The sequence below is a fragment of the Panthera pardus genome, unplaced genomic scaffold, assembly GCF_024362965.1.
Source record: "Panthera pardus isolate Hobbes unplaced genomic scaffold, ASM2436296v1 HiC_scaffold_25, whole genome shotgun sequence".
NCBI lineage: Eukaryota > Metazoa > Chordata > Mammalia > Carnivora > Felidae > Panthera > Panthera pardus.
In genome coordinates, this window is record NW_026526821.1 from 23,552,387 (window position 1) to 23,579,678 (window position 27,292).

Consider the following 27,292-nt stretch of genomic DNA (forward strand, 5'->3'; position numbering starts at 1 on the left):
AAACCTGGGTAGTCTTAATTCTTTCTTGTGTCTGGGCGTCTTTGTGAGAAATGTTTCTGTATTTGAACACTGAACAAAATGGTGTTAAGTTCAAACAGATTTAAGTGATTTCCCAGTTTAACTGAATTTGTTACTTTATAAAGGAATTTGAGCTTGGAATGAGCTATCACCATTATATTCTGAACTCTGTTTCAAGTTTATCTACCTTGAACCTTTGAGTTGTTGCCCCAAATGGAATGATTACTTTCCAGTACCAATTTCTTCACCTGCTTATTTCTTTCTACTATATTGATTCGTTAGTGTTAAGGCCCAAGTTTTAATAGGTTTAGTTGGATATCCAAGTAATCAGTTTGGAGGTATGATTTTCTACCAGTCCTTTTGATGGATACTTAGAATTTCTTCCCTTGATTGCTTCAGTTACTTAACCCAAAGGAAATTTTCAAGATTCAATTATTTTTCAACTCTAGGCAGCAGTGTTCCTTGGGGCAGACTTCTGTCAATGTTCATTTGAAATCTAGTATCTTCATAATTTCTATTCTAGATTCATGTCCTATCAGGTTTGTTCTATCATTCCTTTCTGGGAGCTAGGCCAACTTAGGCATTTAATTAACCTCATAGGTGATAGAGGTGGCAAAAATTTGCCCACTGCTGCAGAATGAGATGTTGTAAACGATGTTAAGGGAAATGTACAAGTAATTGGAATAGTGTGAGGGACAGAAAATAGTCCAATGAATTCAAGTGAGATCCTTCAGGTAATCCATTCCTGAGACAGCATCCCACTCTGGGAAATCTAGCTGCTGTAGTTACTCTGGTTAGTGTAGTGTCTTGGTTGCAGCTGCAGGAGTGTCCTTATGACACCCAAATACTCCCCAAAATAATTTATGTCTGTCATAACCTTACCGTTTTCGTTGAGGGGTAATGATTCTTTTTTAAAGTAGGTTCCATGTTCAGAGTTGAGCCCAATGCAGGATTTGAACTTGAGATCAAGACATTTAACCGACTGAGCCGCTCAGGTGCCCCAAGGGGCAGTGCGGTTTTAAAGCACAGTTTGTCAAGGGTTGTGTGGCAGGAGTAGGTGAGGGACACTTGGCCTTATTACAAGGAACCTATTTTATGAAACCAATTACCAGTGTTGGGGGCGGGGGTCAGTGTTACACAATTGATATCCTCACAGATGGCTGGTTAGGAAATTATGTGAATTTTGTGCTGTTAAGCTACAGAAATGTCTGATAGTTTGAGTTTGTTTCCCCATGGATGATTTATCCTTTTCTTAAGTCAAACCTTGAAGGGCAATTTTTTTTTTTTTTTAAGGTTTATTTTTGAGAGACCGAGACAGAATGCAACTGGGTTAGGGGCAGAGAGAGAGGGAGACACAGAATCCGAAGCAGGCTCCAGGCTCTGAGCTGTCAGCACAGAGCCCAACGTGGGGCTCGAACTCACAAGCTGTGAGATCATGAGCTGAAGTCGGGACACTCAGACTGAGCCACCCAGGTGCCCTGAAGGACAATTTTTGAATGAACATAGCTTTGGAAATGAGACTTGGGTTAACACTACCTTTTGCAGTGTGACCTTGAGGAAATCTGGACTTAGTTTTTAACCTTTAAAATGGTGACAGTAACATCAACCTTATGAGGCTGAATAACAAGAGTTTACTAGAATCTATGGACAGTTCATGTATGGAAAATTTTTGTAATTTTGGATTAACAGGATTTGAAAAACATGCAACCTACTCATTGGCCCACCTTAGAAGCTCTAAGCTGAATATAGGCAGAAAAAACAGACTACTCAAAGATTTCTTTTATTATAGTACATGAGCTGGCACTGATGGGAAGGAGTAGCTGTAGTGGACAACCATTGCCCTGATTAACATCGGATGCCCATCCCAATGGCCATGAACGTGCCAAAGGTGCCTCCACTCTGCATCATGGTTTTCCCGATGCCGCCCATCAGCTCCCGGCCCCGCATTCCAATCCTAAGAGAAGAAGAAACCAAGATGCGGCAAACCGGGAACAAAAAATACAAGAAATGGCATTAACTGCCCTTTCCCAAATTACTTGAGTAGTAAATCAAGCCCTCTTGAAGTCTGGCAGGACGTTATCTCTTTCCACCTGAGATGGGTAATGACTAGCAAAAAAAGCATGCATCTTGGTCTCTGGGGCTTTTCTGAGGAATAGTATTATGACCAGACTTCAGTTTGGGGGAGGCAGCTGAGGCAAAGTACCTAGAGAAACTAGTTTTTTTCTGGTATATATAAAGACATTTGACCCTCTGATGGTTTCCTGGCATTAAAGCAATGAATGTGGGGTCAGACGTGTTTATGTCCCAGCTCTGCAATTTACAGGCTATGTCAACTGTAAGATGGGGATCAAAAGGTTCATAGGATTGTTGATAACACATTCAACATTTAGAACAGTGCTCAGTAAATGGTAATTTACAATATGGAAAAATGGAAATAATAGTCTCTATTACATGTGAAAATGACATTCAGGGTGTAGAGTTTATCTACTTCGTATCTATATCCTGTTTCCAGTACAGTAAAATTGCTCTCAATAAGTTTCACTATGCAGAACTAGAAATAACGGCAGCAACAGTAGTAACAACCATTTATTGGGCACTTAATATGTGCTACATTCTGTGCGAAGTGTGCTCTGATTTGATCCTTACAACTCCATGAAGTAGATGTTACTGACCTCATTCTACACTTAGGTACCCAGACTCCAATTTGCTTAAGGTTACAGAAGGAGTAAAGAGACTTTCAGTTTGAGTGAGAGCTCATATTCTCTAGCGCCAAGGCTTCCAACCTTTCCATCCAGACTGAAGGTGGACAGGAAATCAGTCTCACTCATTAAAAGCGAGGTAACTGAAATGAAGTAGGTTCTATCCAGGCTGCAGGCCAAGTGGCGCGGGACGAAAAGGTCCGGTAGTTCCGCCCAGAGATCACCGCCCTCGCCCCTCACCTGAGACAGGAAAAGGTGCCGAAGAGCGCCCCAGCCGCCATGCCCACTGCGCAGCCCATCACAAAGCCCATCTTCACGCGGTCGAAGCAGCTCGGCTGGGACTGTCCGTAGGGCCCCACGGCCACCGGCATCTGCGGGGTTCGAGGGTTAAGGGAGTGTGGGCCTAGCCGCCAGCCCGAGTCGAGCGGGGGCTGGAGGAGGCGGGGTGGGGAGCGGATCCAAGGGTTCGGGGAAGTCCAGGGAGGAAAATAAGCGCGTAACCCGACTCCATCACCCTCTTAGCGTTCGGGTCCCCGCGCCGCTGTGCCCCCACCTCACCTCGTTCGCGGCTTCGGTCGCTCAGTTCTACGTCTCACACCAAACGCGAGGCGGAGCACGCCCGCGGCCTGAGGAATTGCTTCCGGGGCGCGAGGCAGAACTTCCGGGAGCGTGTAGCAGAGTAGTGCCGCTGCTTCGGGCGGGGGGCTCTGCTAGCGGGACCATGCTGCTGCGAACCGCTTGGAGGCGGGCGGCCGCGGCTGTGCGGGCCGCTCCGGGACCCAGGTCCGAGGCGCCCGCTCGGGGGCTGCGCCTGCGCGGTACGCTCCGGGCCCCACTCACCGCCACCCTCCCTACTAGCGCGGACCTTCCCCCTTGGCGTGGCGACGCACCGGAATATTACCGAGTCTCCGTCTTCCGTCCGCTGCCCGGACCCCCTGACCCTGCTTCCTCGCTGCACCCCTCAAACTTTCTCAGGCCGGCCCTCAGTACGGTTGACTTCTCCGCGTCACCCTTCAGATTCTGCCCCACAGGCCCTCGGAGGCTTGGAGGCTCCGTCGGCCTTCAGATCTCTCCTGCACTTTTGGAGATGCTAGTCGTCCAGCCAGTCATCTTTGAAGGGGATCCTAGCTACGCCGTCTCCACACCCCTTCTAAATGGCTTTGCCCTTTTCGAACCCTCCCCCCTCCCAACCAGGCAATTCGAATATTGACCCAGCATCCCCTTCCAAAAACATGGTCTCTCTCCCTTCCCTCCTTTTTCAGTTTGTTTAAGTTCGCTGATGTTTTGTTTCCTTTTCCATTGAGATTCAACCCCAGCATCCTTTTAGCTTATCTCACCTACATCCAACGTTCACCTGCTGTTTTGGATACCCTGTGGCCATAGTTGCGTTCTTCCACGCTTGGCCACTTCATACCTTTTTTTTTTTTTTTTTTTGTCAGTTGTAGATAATGCCCCCCAGTCCGCTGTTCCCTCAGATACAGCCACTGCTCCGGACGTGGAGTCAGTGCTGCGACCTCTGTATATGGACGTCCAAGCTACAACTCCTCTGGTAAGGATAGAGGGGCAGCTTTCCCCAAGGCTATTTATAACATGTTGCAGAAGTGACAATGCACATAAATGACTGGATCCTGCAGAAGAGAGAGACATTGAGAAGTGTGTGTTGGGAAAAGCAATGAGCCAGGAGTCAGGAGGCTTAATTTGTAATCCACTAAAAATGGCTCTGCTACTTACCAGCTGTTGACCTTGGTGAGATCACTTCAATGTAGGCACTTTGGTAGTAGTTAAATGCATAGGCTCTGGAATTAGCTGGATTGCCACTTACTAATAACTGTGTGAATTTGGGCAAGTATTACGTGGGTTAAAAGACATAAAGCAGCCCTTTAAACAGAGCCTGGCACATGATAAGCACTTCGATATTAATGGAAGGTTTCATCAACATGTGGACTCTTGTCATGTCCTGGCCCTTGTAGATCACATAGCCTGGCAGGAATGGAAACATGCAGAAATATCTATCAGGACAAGGCAATGTTTGTAGATTACCTGAGGAGATGGTAGAAGAATCATCTGGTAGAATGATTTAAGATGGGTTGAGAGTGGGAGTATGTTAGGCTGATGTTTGTTTAGTACCTAAGGGGATAGAAGAATGAGGCTTTGTCTAAGCAGTGTCTGAAGGGTTGGGAGTGTGTTGAGGTAGGTTGGGCAAGTCTGAGGGGATGGAGTGGGGCTTGAGTTACCTATGGACTCAAAGACACTGATATATTCTGTCGTGCTCAGGACCCTCGGGTGTTGGATGCCATGCTCCCTTACCTGGTCAACTACTATGGAAACCCACACTCCCGGACACATGCTTATGGCTGGGAGAGTGAGGCAGCCATGGAACGTGCTCGCCAGGTTGGTATAGAAGACTCTAAGAGATTCTGATGTCAGAGGTTCAGTGGACTGTGGGAGGCATTTCCTTGGTAACTCTGGGTGGAGGTGGAAGTGGTTTGGGGCTCTTTCTGGAGGAGATTTAGTCCTCCTTTAGTCCTTTAGTCCTTGGAGTCCCCCTGAAAGCATTTTATTAGTTTTTATTTTTCCTAACTAAATGATCTTTGGAATTTTATCTAATTTCTCTAAACCTCAATTTCCTCACGTCGAAGTGGAGATTGTAATAGTTCCTGCTTGTTAGGATTATTGTGTGGTTAAATGAGATCTTGCTGGTGATGTGTTTATTAACACAATGCCACAAGGCTTATACATACTAGGAGCTCAACAAGTGATTTTTAAGAAATCAATATTATTATTATTTTGTGTTTTTTTTAAGTTTATTTATTTATCTTTGAGAGAGAGAAAGAGAGCCTGTGCATGAGTGGAGGAGGGGCAGAGAAAGAGAGAGAGAATCCAAAGCAGGCTCCCTGCTCAGTGTGGAGCCCGACTCGGGCCTTGATCCCACAACCACAAGATCAGGATCTGAGCTGAAGTCAAGAGTTGGAAGCTTAACCCACTAAGCCACCCAGGCACCCCTATTATCATTTTTTATCAGATGTGAAAAGAGCCTCAGATCTGGGATGTAACTGAATCTACCCCTTTTCTTTTTTTTTAATTTTTTTTTTTTAACGTTTATTTATTTTTGAGACAGAGGGAGACAGAGCATGAATGGGGGAAGGGCAGAGAGAGAGGAGACAGAATCGGAAGCAGGCTCCAGGCTCTGAGCCATCAGCCCAGAGCTCGACGCGGGGCTCGAACTCATGGACCGCCAGATCATGACCTGAGCTGAAGTCGGACGCTTAACCGACTGAGCCACCCAGGCGCCCCGAATCTACCCCTTTTCTGACCCTAGAGGGTGCAGAGCTTCTTGGACAGTTGATAGAATGTAGTGGCATACTTTTTGATCCAGAGCTCTGTCCCAGCTGTGTCTGCAGTTGCATTCTTGCCTGGGAAACTGGTGTTATTTATCTCTGTTTCTTGGTTTGCAGCAAGTAGCATCTCTGATTGGGGCTGATCCTCGTGAGATCATTTTCACCAGTGGCGCTACTGAATCTAACAACATAGCAGTTAAGGTAAGAGAACCAGAGGGCATATCTGGGCTTTCCTGACTTGGGAGATGGTGTCCCTCCATCATCTGGACTCGTATATGTATTTCCCAGCCACCCATGCCTACCTTATTGTGAATAAAAGACACAGACAAACATGTGCTCTTTCTGATTTGTTGCTTCCTTCAACCCTTTGTGATCTACTCCATCTAAGTCTTTGCTTCTGTTGAACTGAGTTCATTGAGATAGTTGGGCATGAAAGGAGGTGGCTCTTTAGCCATTGACCACTGGTGTTTTGGATGGCAGCTATTTCGGGGAGTAGATAATGGTGACTCAGACTTTTTCCCCATCCTTCTGATTTAGTCACAGAGAAGTCCAGCATCCACTTGCAGTTGGGAGTGCTTCTCTGCTTCTGGTTACCAGCTACACCCTTACATATGTGATTTGAGGGCTGCCTTCCTCTCAGCCTTCCCTTTTTTTTCTAATGAGATCTGTTTGCAACAGTTCTCTTCCCTCCCTCCCTTCCTACCTTTCTTAGATTTTATTTTTAAATAATCTCTACACCCAATGTGGGGCTCGAACTTACAACCCTGAGATCAAAAATTGCATGCTCCACTGACTGAGCCAGCCAGGTGTCCCTCCTGTTTATTTAGATGCTCCCATCTTGAAGTACTGGTTACTATGCCTCTGCAGGCATTCACTTCATTGTGGTGTCTCTCCCAATCAGATGGGTCCCCCAACATGTGGTGATGGGGAACCAATCCATGGAAGCTGGTGGCATAGGCAGTGAAAGGATTCACCCAAGTCAGAACAAAGGAGATAGAAGGAGGCAGTGGGTGGGGGCTGTTTTTAAAGGGGGAAGGTGAGGAGCTAGGGGCGCTTATGCAGTTTTCCCTTTTTTGGTAACTATGCGTTGTTGGAAGTAGCCCTTTTGTTAGTTAGGGCCTATGGATATTTCGAGGTGGGTCGCCTAATGGGCCTGTCTGTATTCAGCCAGGTGGTCATGGTGGGTCCTTTTGCCTGGATCAGGTTTCTATTGCTCAAGCCTGTTGTCTAAAAGAGGTCTCTTCATTCATCACCCATTCTGAGATCAGTCACTCTATCCTTGGGTTTGTGGTGCTAACAAAAGTAAAATTCAACTCTCAATAGTCATGCTGGTGTTTCATATAACTTAATCATATTGGACTGGGCTTGGTTGCCAGGACCACTTGTGTAAATACCAAGGCTCTGAGAAAGTGTGGGCTACTGTAGGTTCAACTGTCTCCCTCACTTCTCACCTTTATCTCTCAACTGTGCTGCCAGTATTGGTTTTTCTGAGCTTAGATTGGATGTAGGAGGCCTGGGACAGGCTCCAGAGTCATCAGTACTCTGCCTGATTCTGTTAGCAGGAAGGTGTCCTTCCTTTGGAATGCAGAAACCAGACCCAAAGTGGAGATCCTTCCAAAAATGGGGATGATTTCTGGAATGGGGAATATTTTTTAAAACTTTGAAAATGTTTGCTTTGAAAGTCTCTGCTGTTCCCAAACCTAGAGGTGAGGGATTGCTAAGAATAGTTGTGAGTTTTCCCCTTAGTCTCCTGAATAGGAGACTATTCTGTCTGTCTGTTTAGACAGAGGATTTGACACTGTGGGTAACAGATAGGAGAGAGTGGAAGGAGGTGGGGAACTTTTAAATGTTTCCTTTTTATGTTCCTTATCCTCAAGAACATAGTTTTCATGTAGTTATAATTTTGGCCTAATTAGTTTTATATTCTGCTTTTAAGGTAGTATTCTATAAGCTTGTGGGGGTAATGGGGTGGCACATTTTATTTCCTTTAACTCCTTTTTTAAAATTTTTAAGTGTTTTTTTAATTTATTTTTGAGAGAGAGAGAGAGAGAGAGAGAGAGAGAGCGAGCAGGGGAGGGGCAAAGAGAGAGAGACACACACACAGAATCCAAAGCAGGCTCCCGGCTCTGGGCTGTCCGCACAGAGCCCAATGCGGGATTTGAACTCATGAAATGTGAGATCATGACCTGAGCCAAAGTCGGACGCTTAACCGACTGAGCCACTAGGCACCCCTCCTTTCACTTTTTTTTCAGTGTTTGTTTATTTATTTTTGAGAGAGAGCACAAGCTGGGGAGGGACAGAGAGAGGGAGAGGGAGACCCGGAATCTGAAGCAGGCTCCAGGCTCCAGGCTCCAAACTGTCAGCATAGAGCCTGACACAGAGCTCGAATCCATGACCTGTGAAATCATGACCTGAGCCAAAGTCAGATGGACACTCAACTGACTGAACCACCCAGGGGCCTCTCCTTAACTTTTAAAGGTAATCTGTGCAGGGATGCTCCTGGCTGGCTCAGTCCTTAGAGCATGCAACTCTTGATTGTGGGGTCATGAGTTCAAGCCCCACATTGGATGTGGAGGTAAAATAAGTAAATAAATACATCTTAAAAAAATAAAAATAAAAAAATAAAGATAATCAGTGTATATGTGATGAGATTTTTTTAACCCTATAGAAAAGTTTAACATAAAGTATCTAGAGCCTGGGCGGCTCAGTCACTTAAGCATCTGCAACTCTTGATTTCAGCTTAGATTGGGATTGAGCGCCTGTTGGGTTCTGTGCTGAGCACGGAGCCTGCTTAGGATTCTCTCTCTCTGTGTCTGAAAAATAAATAAACATTAGAAAATAATTTAAAAAGAAATAATAATTAAAAAAAAGTGTAAGTCTTCCTCTTCTTTCCCTCTTATTCTGGCCCTGAATCCTGTTCTGCAAAGTTAATTCTAAACTAATTCTGTTTAGTATTGTTCCAAGAAAAAGAATTATACATACATATATTGTATTTTAATATTTAATAATTTAATCATTATCCATACATATGTAACTTTAATATTTTCACAAACTGTAGCATGCCATATTTATTCTTCTGTAACCATTTTTTTTTTTAATTTTTTTTTAACGTTTATTTATTTTTGCGATAGAGAGAGACAGAGCATGAACGGGGGAGGGTCAGAGAGAGGGAGACACAGAATCTGAAACAGGCTCCAGGCTCTGAGCTGTCAGCACAGAGCCCGACTCGGGGCTCGAACTCACGGACCGCGAGATGATGACCTGAGCCGAAGTCGGCCGCTTAACCAACTGAGCCACCCAGGCACCCCTGTAACCATTTTTTTAAAACAAATTGAGCTTTTTTTTTTTTTTTTTTTTACAAATTGAGCTTTTATGCTCTTTTAAAAATTTATTTTTTAATGTTTATTTATTTTTGAAAGACAGAGTGCAAGCGGGGGAGGGGCAGAGAGAGAAGGAGACGCAGAATTTGAAGCACGCTCCAGGCCCCAAGCTGTCAGCATAGAACCTGATGTGGGGTGTGAACTTATGGACTGTGAGATCATGACCTGAGCCAAAATCAGATGCTTAACCGACTAAGCCACCCAGGTGCCCTCTTCTGTAACCATTTTTAAAAAATATTTATTTTGTGAGAGAGAGTGAGCATGTGCAAGTGGGTGAGGGGCAGAGAGAGAGAAAGAGGGAGAGAGAATCTCAGTGCAGAGCCCGATGTGGGGCTCCATCTAATGAACCATGAGATCATGACCTGAACCAAAGTCAGGAGTCTGACACTCAACCAACTGAGCCTCCCAAGCACCCCTATTCTTTTGTAACTATTGATAACATACCCTATGTTCTTCCATTTCAAACTCCATAATTTTTGATATAACTACATTCTTTTTCATGGAGTTGTGTTATCATAGTTTACTATTCACTACTTTATTGTTGGATGTGTTTAATTTTTCCATTTTTTTAAAGATTGTAAATACGAGAACATATTTCATCTTTATGGCTTGATCTGTCTTTTGAAATATTCCCCTAAGGTAAACTTCCAAAAGAGGAATCACAGTTAAACAGTGTGAATACAGCTTTTAAGACATCTTTCTAAATGATTTTCTGAAAAGATTGTAGCATAAATACTGCCATTAGCAAGGATTGAGTTCATGAGTTTCACTTTTACACTGACAGCTTTGGGTATCAGTGTCAACATATTTGCATGTTTTGCTATTTAAGTAGAAATAAAGAGAGGGGCTTTTTCCTGGGATGCGAGGAAATCTACCAGGGGTATATTTTCTTTTTTTAATTTTTTTTGACGTTTATTCATTTTTTGATAGAGCATGAGTGGGGGAGGGGCAGAGAGAGAGGGAGACACATAATCCCAAGCAAGCTCCAGGCTCTGAACTGACAGCACAGAGCCCAACACGGGGCTCGAACTCACGGACCATGAGATCATGACGTGAGCCGAAGTTGGACGCTTAACTGACTGAGCCACCCAGGTGCCCCAACCTGTGGGATATTTTCTACCTGTGGTATAATAAAATATATTTGGTCTTTCTTCTGTTCCTGGCACAGAGCCTCAAAAATCCTTGGAGTTTCCTGAATAATAGAAATGTCTTTTGTTATTTATTACAAACCCCTTTGGACCATAATCTAACGTTATAGTAACGAAGTGACTCATGGTGGCCCCTTAGTTGCAAAGGACAGGCTGCCGCTCCAGAAGGACAAAGCATGTGATTAGAGGATTGGAACTTTCAGCTCTACTTCCCTCAGGGCAAGAGAGGGGGACTCGAGATTGAGTTCAGTCCTGTGGCCAGTGATTTAATCAGTCATGTCTCTGTAACAAAACCCCCATAAAAACTCTGGACAATAAGGCTCGGAGGATCTTCCAGGTTGGTGAACTCATGGATGTGCTGGGTAGGTGGCATGCCTGGATTTACAAAGACAGGGCATGGAAACTTTGTGCCCTTCCCCTCCTCAGACCTCGCCTATGCATCTCTTCCACTTGTCTGTTCCTGAATTATATCCTTTATAATAAAACTCTAATAGTGTAGTGCTTTCAGTGAGTTCTGGGAGTCATTCTGCTGAATTATTGAACCTTAGGGGGCTGTGGGAAGTCCTGAATTTGTAGCCAGCTAGGCAAAAGTCCTGGGGAGTGGCTTGTGACACCTGGGCCTTGTGGCTGACATCTGAAGTGGGGTTAGTCTTGTGGACGTGAGTCCCTTCATCTGTGGGGTTTGCACTAACTTAGGGTAGTTAGTGTCAGAATTAAGTTGAATTGTAGGATATATACTTGGTGTCACAGAGTTAATGTTGGAGCACAGAACCCTTGCCTACTTTTTCTTTCAAGTGGGATTGAAGTGCTTGCTGTCTCTCTGAGCATATTCTCCTTCCTTTCACCACCACCAATCTCTAGGGGGTGGCCAGGTTCTATAGGTCACGGAAAAAACACTTGATCACCACTCAGACAGAGCACAAATGTGTCTTGGACTCCTGCCGTTCACTGGAAGCTGAGGGCTTTCAGGTCACATACCTCCCGGTGAAGAAGAGTGGGATCATCGACCTGAAGGTAGGAGTGGCTACTGGCAGAAGGGGCAACATAGGAGGGGCTTGGTTTCAGCCTGTAAATTTGTGTTTTTAGCCTCAGTCAGAGCTTGAAGGACTAGACCTAATGGTGAGGGGGAACTTAGAACAATAGGCCTGGGAGAGAAACTGAGCATATGTTTCCCCTTGAGTGTGTATTGTCTTCCTTTTCTCTGGAGGATTTCTCAGCTTGGTCAGTGCTTCCTGGTTTATATGAGGACCACTGGGTGTCTGTGCAGGATGCCAGGGACTCAACACTCACCATGGCAAAGCTCTGGCCTCCTCCTTCCCTGTACTTAGTTTCTCATCCCTCTAAAGAAGAGCTGTAGTTTTTGTGAAGAATATTTCCCTTTGTGGCCCATATCCTTATATGTACATTTTGGGTAGTGAGTTCATGCATCTTGTCCACCAGATTTTGGATACCAGCATCCCTAGTCAAATCCTAAGATACAGTTTGTGGACAGAGTCCTGTCATATGCAAGTAGAGATAGTTTCATTTCTTTGTTGCCAACCTGGATGCCTTTTTTTCTTCTTGCCCAGTTGCCCTGGCGAAACCTACTAGTACAAAGTTGAATAGAAGTGGTGAGAATAGACACCCTGTTTTGCTCCTGATCTTGGATGAAAGCTTTCCCCATAAATATGATGTTAACTGGATTTTTCATAGTTGCTCTTGCATAAATGTCCTTTGTTAGACTGAAGAAGTTCTCTTCCAAGTTTTTTGATTTTGTTATTGTTGGTGTTGTTATCATGAAAGCATTTTGGTTTTATGAATTTTTTTTGGTGCTTATTGAGGTAGTCATATGTTTTTTTTTCTCTATTAATATGGTGTATACATTGATAGGTTGCTGGATTTGGTTTCCTAGTATTTTGTTAAAAGATTTTTGTATATCTATATTCATTAGGGATATTGATCTGTAGTTGTGTGATATCTTTGTCTGGTTTTGATATCAGGGTAATACTGTTCTCAGAATAGACATGTTGGTTCTAACCTACTGTTTCAGTATTGATGACCACTGCACCCTTCATACAACCCTCCATTTCAGCCACACTGCCTGCACAACTCCTTGATATGCCCTGGTCAGTCCTGCTGTGGGCCTGTCTCACATATCCCCTCACCTTTGATCTGTTGTCCTTTTCTTTGCACATACCTTAATTTTCTCCCTCTTTTAAAAAAGTTAGCTCAGGCTCACTTCTTTGCTGAAGTCTTTTTGGATGCTCCAACCCCTTTAAATACGTTGGTTTTTGGGTTGTTTTTTTTTTCCAAATTCCTTAAATTCCTTAATGGCTTTTTACTTCTGTGCTCTGTTGTATGTTTATGCCTATCTCTCCACTAGATTAAGTCTCTTGAATGCTAGGAGCACTTTTTTTCTGCCTTTTTATTTCTCATAATACTTCACATGTGTCTTTTTCCACCTCATAGTATTTATTATGCCTTAGAGTCTGGCACTAGGGACACAAGGATTAACAAGACAAGCTCAGTCCCTGCCTTCAGGGAGCTTACATTCTAGTGAAGAGGACAGTTAACATAGAAACAAATGAAATAATTACAAATTGGGATAACTGCTATGAAGGAAGCAAACAAGAAACTGAGAGAAACATGACATTGAGAACCTCTATTAGACCAGTGTCAGGGAAAGCAGGATGTTGCTAGGCTGATTAATAATTCCTTTAAGATAACATTTTAGTCAGATGAGGTCCCTGCCTCAGTGCTGTTGCCAGTAACCTTGTTTTTTGCTACTTACTTTGTTGTTTGCAGCTTACTCTGACCACCTTACATAGGAAAGGCTGTCCCTTTTTTAATTAAACTTGTAATTTTTAATAAAGATAGTTTTTATTATTATTTTTTTTTTTATTTTAGAGAGAGAGAGCACAAATGGGGGAGAGGGGCAAAGGGAGAGAGAGAATCTCAAGTAGGTTCCACCCTCAGCACAGAGTCTGATGTGGGGCTCGATCCCACAATTCTGGGATCATGACCTCAGCTGAAATACAGAGCCAGATGCTCAGCTGGCTGAGCCACCCAGGCTGTTTTTATTTATTTGTTTTATTTTATTTTTTTTTTGAGAGAGAGAGGGGTGGAAGGTAATGACAGAAGGAAGGGGAGAGAGAGAATCTTAAGCAGGCTCCACTCCCGGGGTAGGGGAGGACACGGGTTTTGCCCCTAAACTTTTTAAATAATTGTAGATTCACATGTGGTTTTAAGAAATAATACAATGAGATCTCATGTACCCTTTACCCAGTTTCCCCCATGATAATATCTTGCAAAAGTATAATCCAGTATCCAACCAGGTGTTAAAAATAAGCCCATCGACTCTATCAAAGGAGGGATGCAGAGACTCAGAGCACAGTGATGTGAGGCTTTTATCAGTGTTCTTCCAAGAGTGGGTATCTGATGGACAGTCATACTTAGGGGAGTTACAGCAGACAATTTATCTCGTAGCATGCAAGTCCCTCCCCTGGTTCCTCATTGGCTGAATACTACAGAGGTTACTGCCTTATCTGGACATTGCCAATGCACACGTAAGGCAAAAAGTAGTCTGGTTGCAACAAATGTACATTCCCTGAGGTGACGCAGAGACTTTCAGTCCCTCCTCCCTTTGTTCTTTGGTGCATACTCATTGCAAAGCCCGCAAAAATAAGCCCACGAAACAGAGAGGGGAAGAAGAACCAGAAAGTGAAGTGTCTAAAGGTTTGGGACTCCATTGTGGAGGGGTGGGTTTCATATATTTCCAGTGTGTTGTAATCCTATTGTTAATTAGATAGCAGAACTTTTATTTGGTATTTCTGAAAATGAATCATCTCCCTTATTTCTCACACAGGGTAATGACTTGGATAGAGTCTGCCAATCTTGTTCTCATTTCCCCAGTTTCACTTGTGCTTATTCGTCATGTGTAGGTTTGTGTAACTACCATCACTGTCAAATTATAGTTTCCTCACTGCAGTGATGCTTCATGTTCTGTTAAAACCACTAATTTGATCTCCATTTCTTTAATTTGTCATTTCAATAATGTTACATAAATGGAATCATAAAGTATGTAACCTTTCGGGACTGGCTTTTTTCACTTAGGGTAAGTCTGGCAAGCCATTTAGTTTGTTACGTGTCTCAGTAGTTTGTTCCTTTCTATCAGTTAGTCGTATTCCGTGGTATGGAGGCACCAGTTTGTTTAGCCAGTCACCCATTGAAGGACATCTAGGTTGTTTCTGGGTTTTGGCTGTTATGCCGAAAGCTGGTATGAACATTTATGTATAGGTTTTTTGTGTGAATCTGTTTTCATTTCCCTGAGATAAATGCGCAACAGTGCAATTACTACATCATAGGTAATCTCATGTTTAGTTTTATAAGAAGCAAAAACTGCCAGACTGTTTTCCGGTATGGCTGTATCATTTTACGTTTGTATTAGTAGTAATAACCAAGTGTTTCAATGATGTAGTTTCTTTGAATCCTTGCCAGCATTGTGTTGTCACTATTTTTTTTTTAACCACTCTGATAGGTGTTTAGTAAAAGGCCCCGTTTTAAGACTGAGCTTGCCCGTGTTCTGAGTTAGGGAGGATTTTGTTGGTACTATATAGTCTTCTTGCTGCTGATACTCTTAGGAACTAGAGGCTGCCATCCAGCCAGATACCAGCCTGGTCTCAGTCATGACTGTGAACAATGAGATTGGAGTGAAGCAGCCCATTGCAGAAATAGGTGAGTATCTTGGGTGGACCTTGATGCTTGCCCACCTCTGGGATCCATCTGAGGAGCAGGAGTGGTCTCCTGGGAGTGGGAGGGAGATCAAGGGAAAGGGAGTTTCAGTTCCTTGTTTAAAGACCTATTGTATATGGCATAGCCAGTATTTGAATCCAGGTCTAGTATCCTTTATGTTCTTTTCATTTAACTGCAGTTGGTGCCGAAACAAAACACTACCGTTTTTTTCTCTTCCTCTTTCACCTTTGTTACTTTAGAACATCTTGTTATTGTGCTCACTTAGAGTCAGAGACTCACTGTAACTCCTAGGACACATTAGGAAAAGATCTGCTAATCTTTGCTTCCTGGAAATTAAAAAGGATGTAAAAGTCAATTTGATGTATTGAAAGACCAGTGTTAACAAGGTAGGAAGAGTTTTATGCATCAGGATATCAGGCATGTTTTGATTTGGTGATTTGTATTTGCCCTTATTTAATCAAGGAAGCTAGCTGAGAATGACAGAGTGAGAGGGAGAGAGGGAAAGAGAGAGGAAGAGAAAGAGAGAAGTTATTTACTATATGGCTAGAGGCTAATGCCAGATGCAGTTTTGCTTTAGAACTCATGGTACATTGTAGGATCACTGCCAGGTGACTTTCCAGCATTGTGCTATGATTTCCCCTTTGTTGTTTCCTCAGGACAGATTTGCAGTTCCAGAAGGGTATATTTCCATACCGATGCAGCCCAGGCTGTTGGAAAAATCCCACTTGACGTCAATGACATGAAAATTGATCTCATGAGCATCAGTGGTCATAAAATCTATGGTCCCAAAGGTACCAGCCCCTCCTTGAGTTCCTTTTCTCAGACCTCCTATTAAAACCCTAGATATCCCAAAAATAAAATAAAACGTTGAAAAAAAAAAAAAAAAACAAAAAAAAACAAGAAAAGGGGCGCCTGGGTGGCGCAGTCGGTTAAGCGTCCGACTTCAGCCAGGTCACGATCTCACGGTCCGTGAGTTCGAGCCCCGCGTCGGGCTCTGGGCTGATGGCTCGGAGCCTGGAGCCTGTTTCCGATTCTGTGTCTCCCTCTCTCTCTGTCCCTCCCCCGTTCATGCTCTGTCTCTCTCTGTCCCAAAAATAAAATAAAACGTTGAAAAAAAAAAACAAAAAACAAACAAAAAAAAACCCTAGATAGATGTTCCTTGAACTCATTTGGAATTACCATTGCTGTCAGAGGAAGCTGTACATTCATAGTGCTTTGCAGAATGCAGAATTGCTAATGCAAGTGTCCTTTAACAATAACCAAGAATGCTTGCCTATTTGTAGACTCTTGCAGCTAACTGTGTATAGCAGTCTATTGTTGCATGGTCTCTTTAGAAAATCCTTAGAAGGCAAGTAGTTTAATTTGGTTGAGGAACAAAGGGTTTTGTCATATCAAATTAAGCTAAATAAGTCCAGCTGTCTTGTCTTCCCCACTGTGATAGCAATGTTCTTTGAGTCCTTTATTCCCTATGTGTTTCTGTAGCCTGAGGAAGATTGCACTTTTATATCTCTTAGTATTTATTACTTCTTTTATTTTTTATTTTTTTTAATGTTTGTTTATTTTTAAGAGAGAGCGGGAGAGAGCGAGCCGGGGAGGGGCAGAGAGAGAGGAAGACACAAAATCTGAAGTAGGCTCCAGGCTCTGAGCTGTCAGCACAGAGCCTGACACTGGGCTCAAACTCACAAACCACAAGATCATGACCTGAGCCAAAGTCGGACACTCAGCTGACTGAGCCACCCAGGCGCCCCTCTTGGTGTTTATTCCTAGATTTAATAGTCTGTATTCCTGTTAGCCTCTCAAGAGTGTGTTTCCTTTGGTCCTATTGGCCTAGGAATGTTTCCTAGCTAGAATTCTGTCTTGTCACTCCAGTCTTTGGGAAGAGACTTTTGTTTTCTATTTTATGGAGGTAGCCATAAAAACAAACAACAACTCCTCTGTCTCTGGGGTGAGGGCCTATGGGGTTGATAATGCTGGTACACATTCTGTGTACACCCTGAGCTGCACACCCTGAGGAAAAAGCTGTGATAGCTCCTGGAAGTATGTAAGATACCTTCTTTTCAAGGTTCCCAGAGGTTATAAAGAATGTTTTTGTGAGCTATTATTGAAAAAAAAATTTTTTTTAACGTTTATTTATTTTTTGAGAGAGCATGAGCGGGGGAGGGGCAGAGCGAGAGGGAGACACAGAATCCGAAGCAGGCTCCAGGCTCTGAGTTGTCAGCACAGAGCCCGACGTGGGGCTCAAACTCACAAACTGAGATCATGACCTAAGCCGAAGTCGGACACTTAACCAACTGAGCCACCCGGGCATCCCTTGTGAGCTATTATTTATTTATTTTTTAAGTTTATTTATTTTGAGAGAGAGAGAGAGCTTGTGAATGAGCTTGCACAGGAGTGGGAGAGGGGCAGATAGAGAATCCCAAGCAGGCTCCCTTCTGTCAGCACCCAGCCTTAGTGGGCTCCTGAGATCATGATCTCATGAGGTCATGACTTGTGAGGAAATCAAGAGTTGGGCGCTCAACCGACTGAGCCACCCAGTCGCCTTATGAGCTATTATTTTAAAAGCACAACAGGTTGGGGCACGTTGAGCGTCCAGCTTTGGCTCAGGCCGTGATTTCACGGTTTGTGAGTTCTAGCCCTGCATGGGGCTCACTGCTGTCAGCGCAGAGCCTGCTTCAGACCCTGTGTCCACTTCCCCTTTCTCTCCCCCTCCCCTGCTTGTGCATATGTGCACACTCACTCTCTCTCTCTCTCTCTCTCTCTCAAAAAGAAATAAACATTATAAAAAGTAATAAAAAGTATAACAGGCATTCTATCTTTTATTAAAATGTTGCCTTTATTGGCTTTTATTGTAGATGTATCTATTTTGACAAAACCAATTGAGCAGAAGCTCTGATCAGCAATTAAATGTGTAGAGGTCTCTCACTACCCAAACTTATGCTTTCAGAAAGAAGGGGACTCAGTTGATTTAGATAACATTATGTCCTTCACTATGCAGACAGGGGTCTGTGCATATGCTCTCTGAACTTGGGAACCACAGAGATTCACATAGTAAGGATATTTGAATTTGATGAGGAAATGAAATATTTCTTGATTAAGTATCATTTGTTACATAAATTATTTCAAAACTGGGGTCCTTGGTAATAAATTTGGGAAGTACTGCCTTAGTTTTGATAGTACCTACAATCTCTGCCTAAGGAATTGTTCTTTGTGGAAGAAGATGAACTTTACCGAGTGGCCACACTGTTTAAAACCTTTGACTACTTTGTGAGTATCTTTGCACATTCATGCTCATATTTGGCATGAAATTCCTGTAAGTGGGTTTGATGGCTATTAAGTTATATACATTTTTTTAATGTCTATTTATTTTTGAGAGAGAGAGCATGCACGCGCAGGGGAGGGGCAGAGAGAGAGGGTAACAGGAGATCCAAAGTGGGCTCTATGCTGACAGCAGAGAGCCTGATGCAGGGCTCAAACCCACGAACCAGGAGATCATGACTTGAGCCAAAGTTGGATGTTTAACCAACTGAGCTACCCAGGTGCCCCTTAAGTTACATACATTTTTAAACTTTGATACACTGGGAGATTGTACTAATTTTTAATTCTATTCTGATCTATCCCTGTATTTGCCTCAAAGTTTTTTTTCTTTTTTTTAAGATTTTATTTTTAAGTACTCTGTATACCCAGCGTGGGCTCAAATTTGAACATCCCCTAGATCGAGACTCGCATGCTCCACTGACTGAGCCAGCCATGCCCCCACCCGCTTTTTAACAATTTTATTCTATTTAGACAAGGTAGTATATTTACAAAGTTCTAAATTCAAAAGCTACAAAAAAGTACAAGGCCAGAAAGTCTCTCACTTCTGTCTACCACTCATGTAGTTCTCCTCTGGGGAAGCTATTTTTTGAATATTTTTCTAGGATTATTCTATGCATTTACAAGGAGATATATATATATATATATATATATATATATATATATATATATATATATATATATATATGTATTTTTCCCCCTCCTCCTCCTCTGTTTTTACTCAGAAAATAGCTTATTATACTCATTGTTCTATTTCTTCCTTTTTTTCCACCTAATTATTTTTTAAATGTTTATTTACTTATTTGTTTTGAAAGAGAGTGAGAGAGCGAACGAGCAAGCATGCTAGGGAGGGGCAGAGAGAGTGAGAGAGAGAATTCCAAGCAGGCTCTGTGCTGTCAATGTGGAGCCCAACATGGGGCTCGAACTCATGAACCCTGAGATCATGACCTGAGCCAAAATCATGAGTCAGACGCTTAATCAACTGAGCCACCCAGGCACCAACCCCCGCCTTTTTTTAAGTAAAGTACAAATTTTATTCAGATTTCACCAGTTTTCCAACAGTGTATCTTGGAGATTTTAAAGTGGCAATACAAAAGGAGCTTCCTTTTTGTTTTATATACCAACTTTGTAATCCATTGTGTTGACGGTATCATAATTTATTTGCCCATTGCCTTGATGATGAATATGTGAGTTGTTTCTGGTATTTTGCTATTATGACTAATGCTGTATTTCATGTTATTTCAGACATGCATAGGAAGCTACTTTAAACCATTCGGTCATGACTCCTGGTAGTTACCTCATGATGTTAAATAATTTTGATAAATATCATGCTTTTACTTCTATTTCTCCTTTTCCTCTAACTTTTTTTATTTTGAAAAATTTCAAGCTTACGGAAAAGTTGAAAGAATATTTTGACCGCTTTTGAAAGTGAGATTTTGTTTCATCTGCCTTTTTCTTTTTTTCTCTTTTGTAACAAACTTTGTTTCCCAGGGGTTGGTGCCATCTACATTCGCCGCCGACCCCGTGTACGTGTGGAGGCCCTGCAGAGTGGAGGGGGGCAGGAGCGGGGTATGCGGTCTGGGACAGTGCCCACACCCTTGGTGGTGGGGCTGGGGGCCGCATGTGAGGTGGCACAGCAAGAGATGGAGGTATGGGGAGAGCAGTTCCCTTCCTCAACTTCTTCCCCTGTGCTGGGTCTCCACTTAGAGGGTTCTCAGCACAACTGAGTCAGACTTCTGCCGGAAGAGGAGGTTTAAGAAATCCTTCCTTGTCCCAGTGCTGCTGACATCTTGTTCGGAGGGAGGTGTTATGGGCTCCAAAATCCAGGCCTTTTCAGAAATTATTGGCTCACTTATTGGTAGCTTATTGGAACCATGTGTCCAGTTATTGAGCACCTTTGCATGCCAGGTGCTGTGCCCAGTGCTGGGGATACAGTGGTCTCCATGAGTAACACAGGATGATAGGTGGGTCTGATGCATAGTCACTTCTGGGCACTGGAATAGGACTCCTTGTCTTGTGTATTTCTGAGCTGCTAATGGTCACTATGCTTAGTCCTCCCTTGCCTGCTCCTCAGTATGACCATAAGTGGATCTCAAAGTTAGCAGAGCGACTGACAAAGAAAATAATGAATAGCCTTCCCGATGTGGTGATGAATGGGGACCCTGAGCACCATTACCCAGGTATGGACATGCCCTTTCTATCTCCATTCTGGAAGAGCCTGAGACTTTGCAACTCCTCTCACAGTGATTCTCTCTCCAGGCTGTATCAACCTCTCCTTTGCATACGTGGAAGGGGAGAGTCTGCTGATGGCACTCAAGGATGTTGCCTTATCCTCGGGGAGGTGAGTTGGACTGGATAGACAGGAAGGGCTCATCAGCCTGGCCTCTAAGTGGTATAAGACATTATTAGGCTTCCTAGTGTGGAGATGTCAGGCACAAGAGCTCCTGGTCATCTTGTAAGTGCCTGTTTTTTAGCTGGCTTGGCACTCGCTGAAGTTGGTGATCTTAGGAGGGCTTCCTGGGGTAGGACTTTGTGCCTTTTGTGGTCCCAGGAGATGCATGCATCTGCTCTAATGTTATACTAGCAGTTCTGTTGCAGAACCCCAGAATTGAAGGATACTCCAAAGGCCACCAAGGGTTTAGCTGCCATCTAGGCTGGTACTGATGGTGTGTTCAACAATAGGAGAGTGAGCACCTGGTTCTCTGCTGCCTGTGGTTGTCAGTCCCAGTTTATGTGGTATCGTGCTCTGTCATGCTTTGGCAGTGTCCTTGCTGAAGGGTCAGAGGAGCTAGGGTCGCATCCCAGAAAATGCAGGCAGCATTGGGCCCTTTAGTTCTACCAGATTAGAATGTCTCTTATATCTCCATATAATGACTTCAGGGACCTGGGGTGGGAGCAAGATGAGAGATTTGTGGCTAAAAGCAGATGCTGATGACGAATTGAGCAAGACTCCTTGTCTTTCTTCTCAGTGCCTGCACGTCTGCATCCCTGGAGCCCTCTTATGTCCTTCGAGCAATTGGCACTGATGAGGATTTAGCTCACTCTTCTATCAGGTCAGTCGGTTGAGCTGCAACATTTATGAAAGCATCCTCTTTTGTATTCTTCACTTCCTGTTATAGTCTCCTCATACTTGTTTTTCTTATCCCTTCTTGATTCTTCTTGAAAGTTCCTAGAGCAGCAATTCTCAGACCTTATTGAGTATCCTCTGGAAGTTTGTGCAAGTTGAAGATTTCTTTTATTTATTTATTTATTTATTTCAGTTTGTAATAATTTATTTTTATTTATTTATTTTTTGACTTTTATTTATTTTTTTAATTTACATCCAAGTTAGTTAGCATATAGGAAAGTTGAAGATTTCTGAGTCTCACACTCAGAGATTCTGACTCACTAGGACTGGAAGAGAAATAGGAAACCTCTCGGTGACTCTAATATAGGTGATCCACAAACCCATGTTCTGAGAAACTCTGACCATGTTCTTTTCCCATGTTTTTTGTGGAATAGATTTTCATTGAGTATTTGCTGAATGAATTTACCCTGGTGCCAGAGTTCAGATGTGGAGCTCTTCTCTTACGCCTTTTTTCAGGTTTGGCATTGGCCGTTTCACTACAGAGGAGGAAGTAGACTATACAGTGGAAAAGTGCATTCACCATGTGAAGCGTCTTCGAGAAATGAGGTATGCAGTATGCCCCAGAGACCCTGTGGAAGAAATTGAAGGGCTGACCCTTCTCTTGCTCTCAGGCTATGTGTTCACACTGACAGAAACCAGCCTTTGAGAACACATGGATCTTAGGATTTAGAAGTTCCACAAAATTGGGGCTGCTGGCTGGCTCAGTTGGTAGAACATGTGACTCTTGATCTTGGGGTTATGAGTTCAAGCCCCATGTTGGGTGTAGAGCTTACTTAAAAACAAAACAAAACAAAAAAAAAAAGTTCCACAAAGCAAGAAGGTGAATCTCCTTGGCTACTTGTTTTCAGAATATGACAAAGTACTTTTAAAAACTAAAGAACTGGGGTGCCTGCATGGCTCAGTTGGTTAAGCATCCGAATCTTGATTGAGGCTCAGGTCATGATCTTGTGGTTCATGAGAATCGAGCCCTGCATCAGGCTTTGCACTATTAGTGTGGAGCCTCCTTGGGATTCTCTCTCTCCCTCTCTTTCTGCCCCTACTCCTGTGTGTGCACTTTCTCTATCAAAATGAATAAACATTTAAAAAAAAACTAAACAACTACATAAATTCAGATGTTTTTCATTATTATAGTATTAATAGTTGTCATTGCAGCAATATCAATACAAAATTAGGGATTTGTAGACTAACTAGAGAAAAATCTCCCTTTAAGATAGAGATTCTTACTTTGGGTTCTGCGACTAGACTTCAGGAGGTATATGATAGCCCTGAAATTGTATGCTAAGTGTTGTTTTGTTGTGCATTTTCTTTGAAAGAAAGTCCATAGTTTTCATCAAATTCTCAAAGATTAAGAACTACTACTCAGAGTGTTCTTTGTAAAAGTCTTTATAAGTAAGGTCAAGAGATGCTTTGTCAGCCAGCTGCCACTAGGGCTTCCCTTAGTAGCCATAGAGCTCCACTTCTTCCTGGAGACATTGAGGCCTCTGGATTTTTTCAGAGCTCTGTCCTGGTTAAATTCAACTTTCAAGATTCTCTTGGTCTAGTTATTGAGAGTGAAAAAGTTCATATATATATACTCTTCTTCCTTTGACAAACTTTCTGAGGCCTTTCTGGGCTCTCAATTTTCCTTCCCAGGGTCTAGTTGTATTGCTTAAATATCTACTGCTTCCTTAATTTTCTTAGGCTCAAGATTCCTCCTTGGCTTGATTTTTTGGTACTCTGGCACACTCAAAGGGCATTTCTACTAGACCATGCTGCAAAGCCTTATTCTTCTTATCTGTGTGGCTTCAGCATCTTCCCCCTATTCCTTGTGACCTTTACAAACTGAATTGAACCTAGTTTCATTAGCCCTCAGCTAAAGCTTTATTTTGTTTTAATTTATTTTATTTTAGAGATAGAGAGCACGAGGAGGGGAGAGGGGCAAAGGGAGAGAGGGAGAGAATCTCAAGCAGCTCCGTGCTCAGTGCGGAGCCTATGTAGGGCTCAATCTCACAACTGTGAGATCATGACCTGAACCAAAATCAAGTCGGACACTTAACCAGCTGAGACACCCAAGCACCCCTAAAGCTTTATTTTGTGAGTCTATGACAATAAGAGACCTCTAAAAAGAAAAGACAGGGGCATTTGGGTGGCTCAGTCGGTTAAGCGTCGGACTTTGGCTCAGGTCATGATCTCATGGTTCATGAGTTCAAGCCCCGCATCGGACTCTGTGCTGACAGCTCAGAGCCTGGAGCCTGCTTCAGATTCTGTGTCTCCTTCTCTCTCTGCCCTTCCCCCACTTGTGCTCTTTCTCTCTCTCTCTCTCTCTCTCTCTCTCTCTCTCTCTCTCTCTCTCTCTCAAAAATAAATAAACATTAAAAAAAAAAAAAAGACAGGAAGGAGGTTGCTAACTTTAAGGAGCCATGAAAAATGTCATACATAGAAAGGTATGCTGGGAATGCATGGTGTAAAGGAGAGGGATAAGTCAAGAATAGAATGAAATTGCATAGAAAAAAAGTAACTGGGGAAATACAAACCACACATTCCATGGTCAAAATACATTGAAGTAATATCTGGTCTGGGAATATTGTCTAAGGCATTCAAGCTGAAGGGAATCAGAGCTTAGTAGTTATTTCTCAGCAGTAGTTCTTGTATGAGATGGAATGCTCAGGTCTAAGATCCAAGAGTTACTTTTGAATTGGAATCACAGTCAAACTCTGGGACGATGAGGCTGGTAGGAATTGGATAAGAGTGCTATATACCCAGATAAATTAAGGCTAAGCTCTAGCCCCACCTGAGAAATAGAGTAAAACCCAGAAAGAAGTATTGAAAAGTGATCCATGTGTGGTGGGGATGAATAGAGAGGCTGAAACTTGCTTACACAGGTCCTAAGGGTCTTGGTTCCACAGGGAGACTGTGTCCATAGTCTCTCATGAATGGGATGAGAGCTTCTTGAATGTGACCACAACCTGATGCCATTGGCTTGGCCCCACTGGAGCTGAGCCTAGGGTACCCAGTTATTGTTTGCTGGCAGCTGTGGAGATGTTAGAGCTGACAAGGATTTAGAGAGAGCTGGGAAACACTTGCTAACCTTGGGTCTGTCAGGGCAAGGAAGTGGAGAGACAAGAAGAGATGGAGACAAGTCAGGGCTCAGGGGTCAGAGACCAATGTTGGCTATTCCTATCTAAGCCCTAACTCACTCAGTTTCTCTTTTCTTTGGCAGCCCTCTCTGGGAGATGGTACAGGATGGCATTGACCTCAAGAGCATCAAGTGGACACAACACTAGAAGAGTAGGCCTCTGACTCTGTGCTGACCTGGCTTCTGCCTCACCAACCCATGCTCACCTGGGTATCTTGTTACACCCAGTGGGCGCTTCATGTTCAAACCACAATTGGTGTAGCCCAGTTGACTTCAGCATTTGTCCACCTCCAAGATAGAAACAACAAGAAAACTATCTTTCCTGAGCCTCAGCTCCTTTGTTGGAGAACACTCAACATTTCTCTTCAGGAGTCCTTCTCTGGTCTTACAGTGAATGGATATTCTTGGTGGGGAGAGCCCGAGGAACTAGAAGAAGTTTCTTTGTTCAGGGGCCTCAGTGATCTATGTGGACTTTTGAATGTTGCTTACTACTGCTCAGCAAGACTGATTCCTTCAGGAGCAAGCATAATCAACTATTTAATTTCTTTTTTGGTCCCAAAGGCCACCTCTTCATGTTGTAGACTGAACAGCAAGTTTCTTAGAAGGCTTGTCTCCTGTTCTTGTCCTTCATTTCTTTTGACCTAATGAAGCTAAAAATATCTATATGCCTCCATCTACTCTTCTAATAATTTATGTTTCTTTTTTAAAAATTGTTAATTTGCAGATTAGAGAAATAAAATAACCTTCCTCCATTTAATTTGTGACTTTATGAAAGTCTCAGGGAAAATTCCATGCCGTGCTTGGGAATCATGGAGCAGACTACCACTCCACTTGATTTCCATAGATGACTGTCTGCTTGTATAGCTCTTCATTCATCAGTTATTTGAGTGGCTGTCAGGAGCCTAACATTCTTCTGAGTATTGGACCAAAAGACCCTGCCCTCATTGAGCTTTCATTCTAGTAGAGAAACAAAAAATAAATAAACAAATAAAGCTATTATTGATTGTGATGGGTGCTATAGAAGAAATATAATGGTAAGAGGAAATAACAGGGAGAAACTACTATGCTAGGTATGCTAGGAAACCTTTTCTAAGGAATGTTACTTAAGCAAAAACCTGATTTCCAGCCATGAACTAGAGATGAATGAGAAATTAGAAGCAACTGGAAGAGCAAAGGGCCTGAGGTATGAAAAAGCATGATGTGTTTGAGAAACCTGTAGAGGGCAAATGCAGTTTCCATTTGTGGGTCTGACACTGTAGGTGGATAGTTACCAGCACTAAAAAATCAAGAGAAAAAATAGATTACATTGGCATATTTTAAGTATTTTTTTGTTTTTTACTTTTTAAAAAAAGTTTATTTATTTTTAAGTAATCTCTACACCCATGTGGGGCTAGAAATACAACCTGGAGATCAATAGTCTCATGCTCATGACTGAGCCAGCCTGGTAACCCTTAAGTATTTTATTTGTATTATATATTTGAATGTGTATACCTGGTTGCAAATGTATTATGTGAGTGATGGTCAAAAAAGTTTGAAAGCTACTAGCTAGAAGTATGGTAAATACAGGTAGACAGGAGGAGGAAAATTTTAAATAAATTTTTCACTATGAATAATTTCTTTAAAGTTTATTTATTTTGAGAGAGAGCACTCAAACGAAGGAGAGGCAGAGAGAGAGAGAATCCCAAGCAGGCTTCACACTGTCAGCACAAAGCCTGACACGTGGCTCAATCTCACAAACTGTGAGATCTTGACCCAGGCCAAAATGAAGAGTCTGGTGCTTAAGTGATTGAGCTACCCAGGAGACACCATTTTGAATAGTTTTAGATTTAGAGAAAGTTTGCAAAGATAGTACAGTTAGATGTCCATTACCCAATATCCTCTAATTTTAACATCTAGTATAAAACTTGGCATATTTGTCAAAACTAAGGGATTATTAACATCTGTACATTAGTATTAACTAAACTTCAGATTTTATTCAGATTTCACCAACTTTCCCACTAATGCCCTATTTCTATTCCAGAAACCAATCCTGGATACCAAATTGCATTTAGTAGGTTTCGTTTTTAATGCACTATATTATAGCTACAAAGAGGATATATAATGAAGAATAGGTTTGGTTTAAAAGTGAGACAGGGTTTTCTAATTTGTGTTTTTGGCATACTGAGCTAGCACCAGGCAAGTTTGCCACGCAAATCTTCCCAAAAGCTTGTTGGAGCTGTGGAAATTTAGTCCCTGATTTTTTTACTCAGTTGACTTCTCACTTGCTGATTTGGAAGATTAGTTCAATTTTGGTAATAGTCATCATGTTGAAAACTAGCCTCTGTACTCCAGAGCTGTAATATAACAGGAAGACAGAGTTTGGGGATAAAGAGGAAAGGTAGTTTTATTACTTCCAGGCAAAGGAGGCTGCAGCAGACTTAATGC

At 42.7% G+C, this 27,292-nt stretch overlaps 2 protein-coding genes across 4 annotated transcripts; one reads left to right on the forward strand and one right to left on the reverse strand.

Annotated features, from left to right (window-relative positions):
* Nucleotides 1-1,779: 1,779 nt before the first annotated feature.
* Nucleotides 1,780-3,396, reverse strand: ROMO1 (reactive oxygen species modulator 1). Its single transcript, XM_019458647.2, has 3 exons — nucleotides 3,276-3,396; nucleotides 2,958-3,088; nucleotides 1,780-1,972 (listed from the first exon to the last, which is right to left on the reverse strand). The coding sequence occupies exons 2-3, from the start codon at nucleotides 3,086-3,088 to the stop codon at nucleotides 1,864-1,866; spliced, it is 240 nt and encodes a 79-aa protein (XP_019314192.1). The 5' UTR covers nucleotides 3,276-3,396; the 3' UTR covers nucleotides 1,780-1,863.
* A 30-nt stretch (nucleotides 3,397-3,426) lies between these two features.
* Nucleotides 3,427-25,618, forward strand: NFS1 (NFS1 cysteine desulfurase). Of its 3 annotated transcripts, none has more exons than XM_019458645.2 (13): nucleotides 3,427-3,535; nucleotides 4,157-4,266; nucleotides 4,992-5,108; nucleotides 6,173-6,256; nucleotides 11,445-11,597; nucleotides 15,203-15,296; nucleotides 15,971-16,105; nucleotides 20,118-20,275; nucleotides 20,701-20,806; nucleotides 20,886-20,967; nucleotides 21,596-21,679; nucleotides 22,210-22,299; nucleotides 24,953-25,618. In XM_019458645.2, exons 1-13 carry the CDS (start codon nucleotides 3,439-3,441, stop codon nucleotides 25,014-25,016), a joined length of 1,374 nt encoding a protein of 457 aa, XP_019314190.1. In that variant the 5' UTR covers nucleotides 3,427-3,438; the 3' UTR covers nucleotides 25,017-25,618. The 3 variants fall into 3 exon arrangements, with proteins under 3 accessions (XP_019314190.1, XP_053746279.1, XP_019314191.1); XM_053890304.1 differs by having other exon boundaries at nucleotides 4,163-4,266; XM_019458646.2 differs by lacking the exon at nucleotides 11,445-11,597.
* The last annotated feature ends 1,674 nt before the right edge of the window (nucleotides 25,619-27,292 follow it).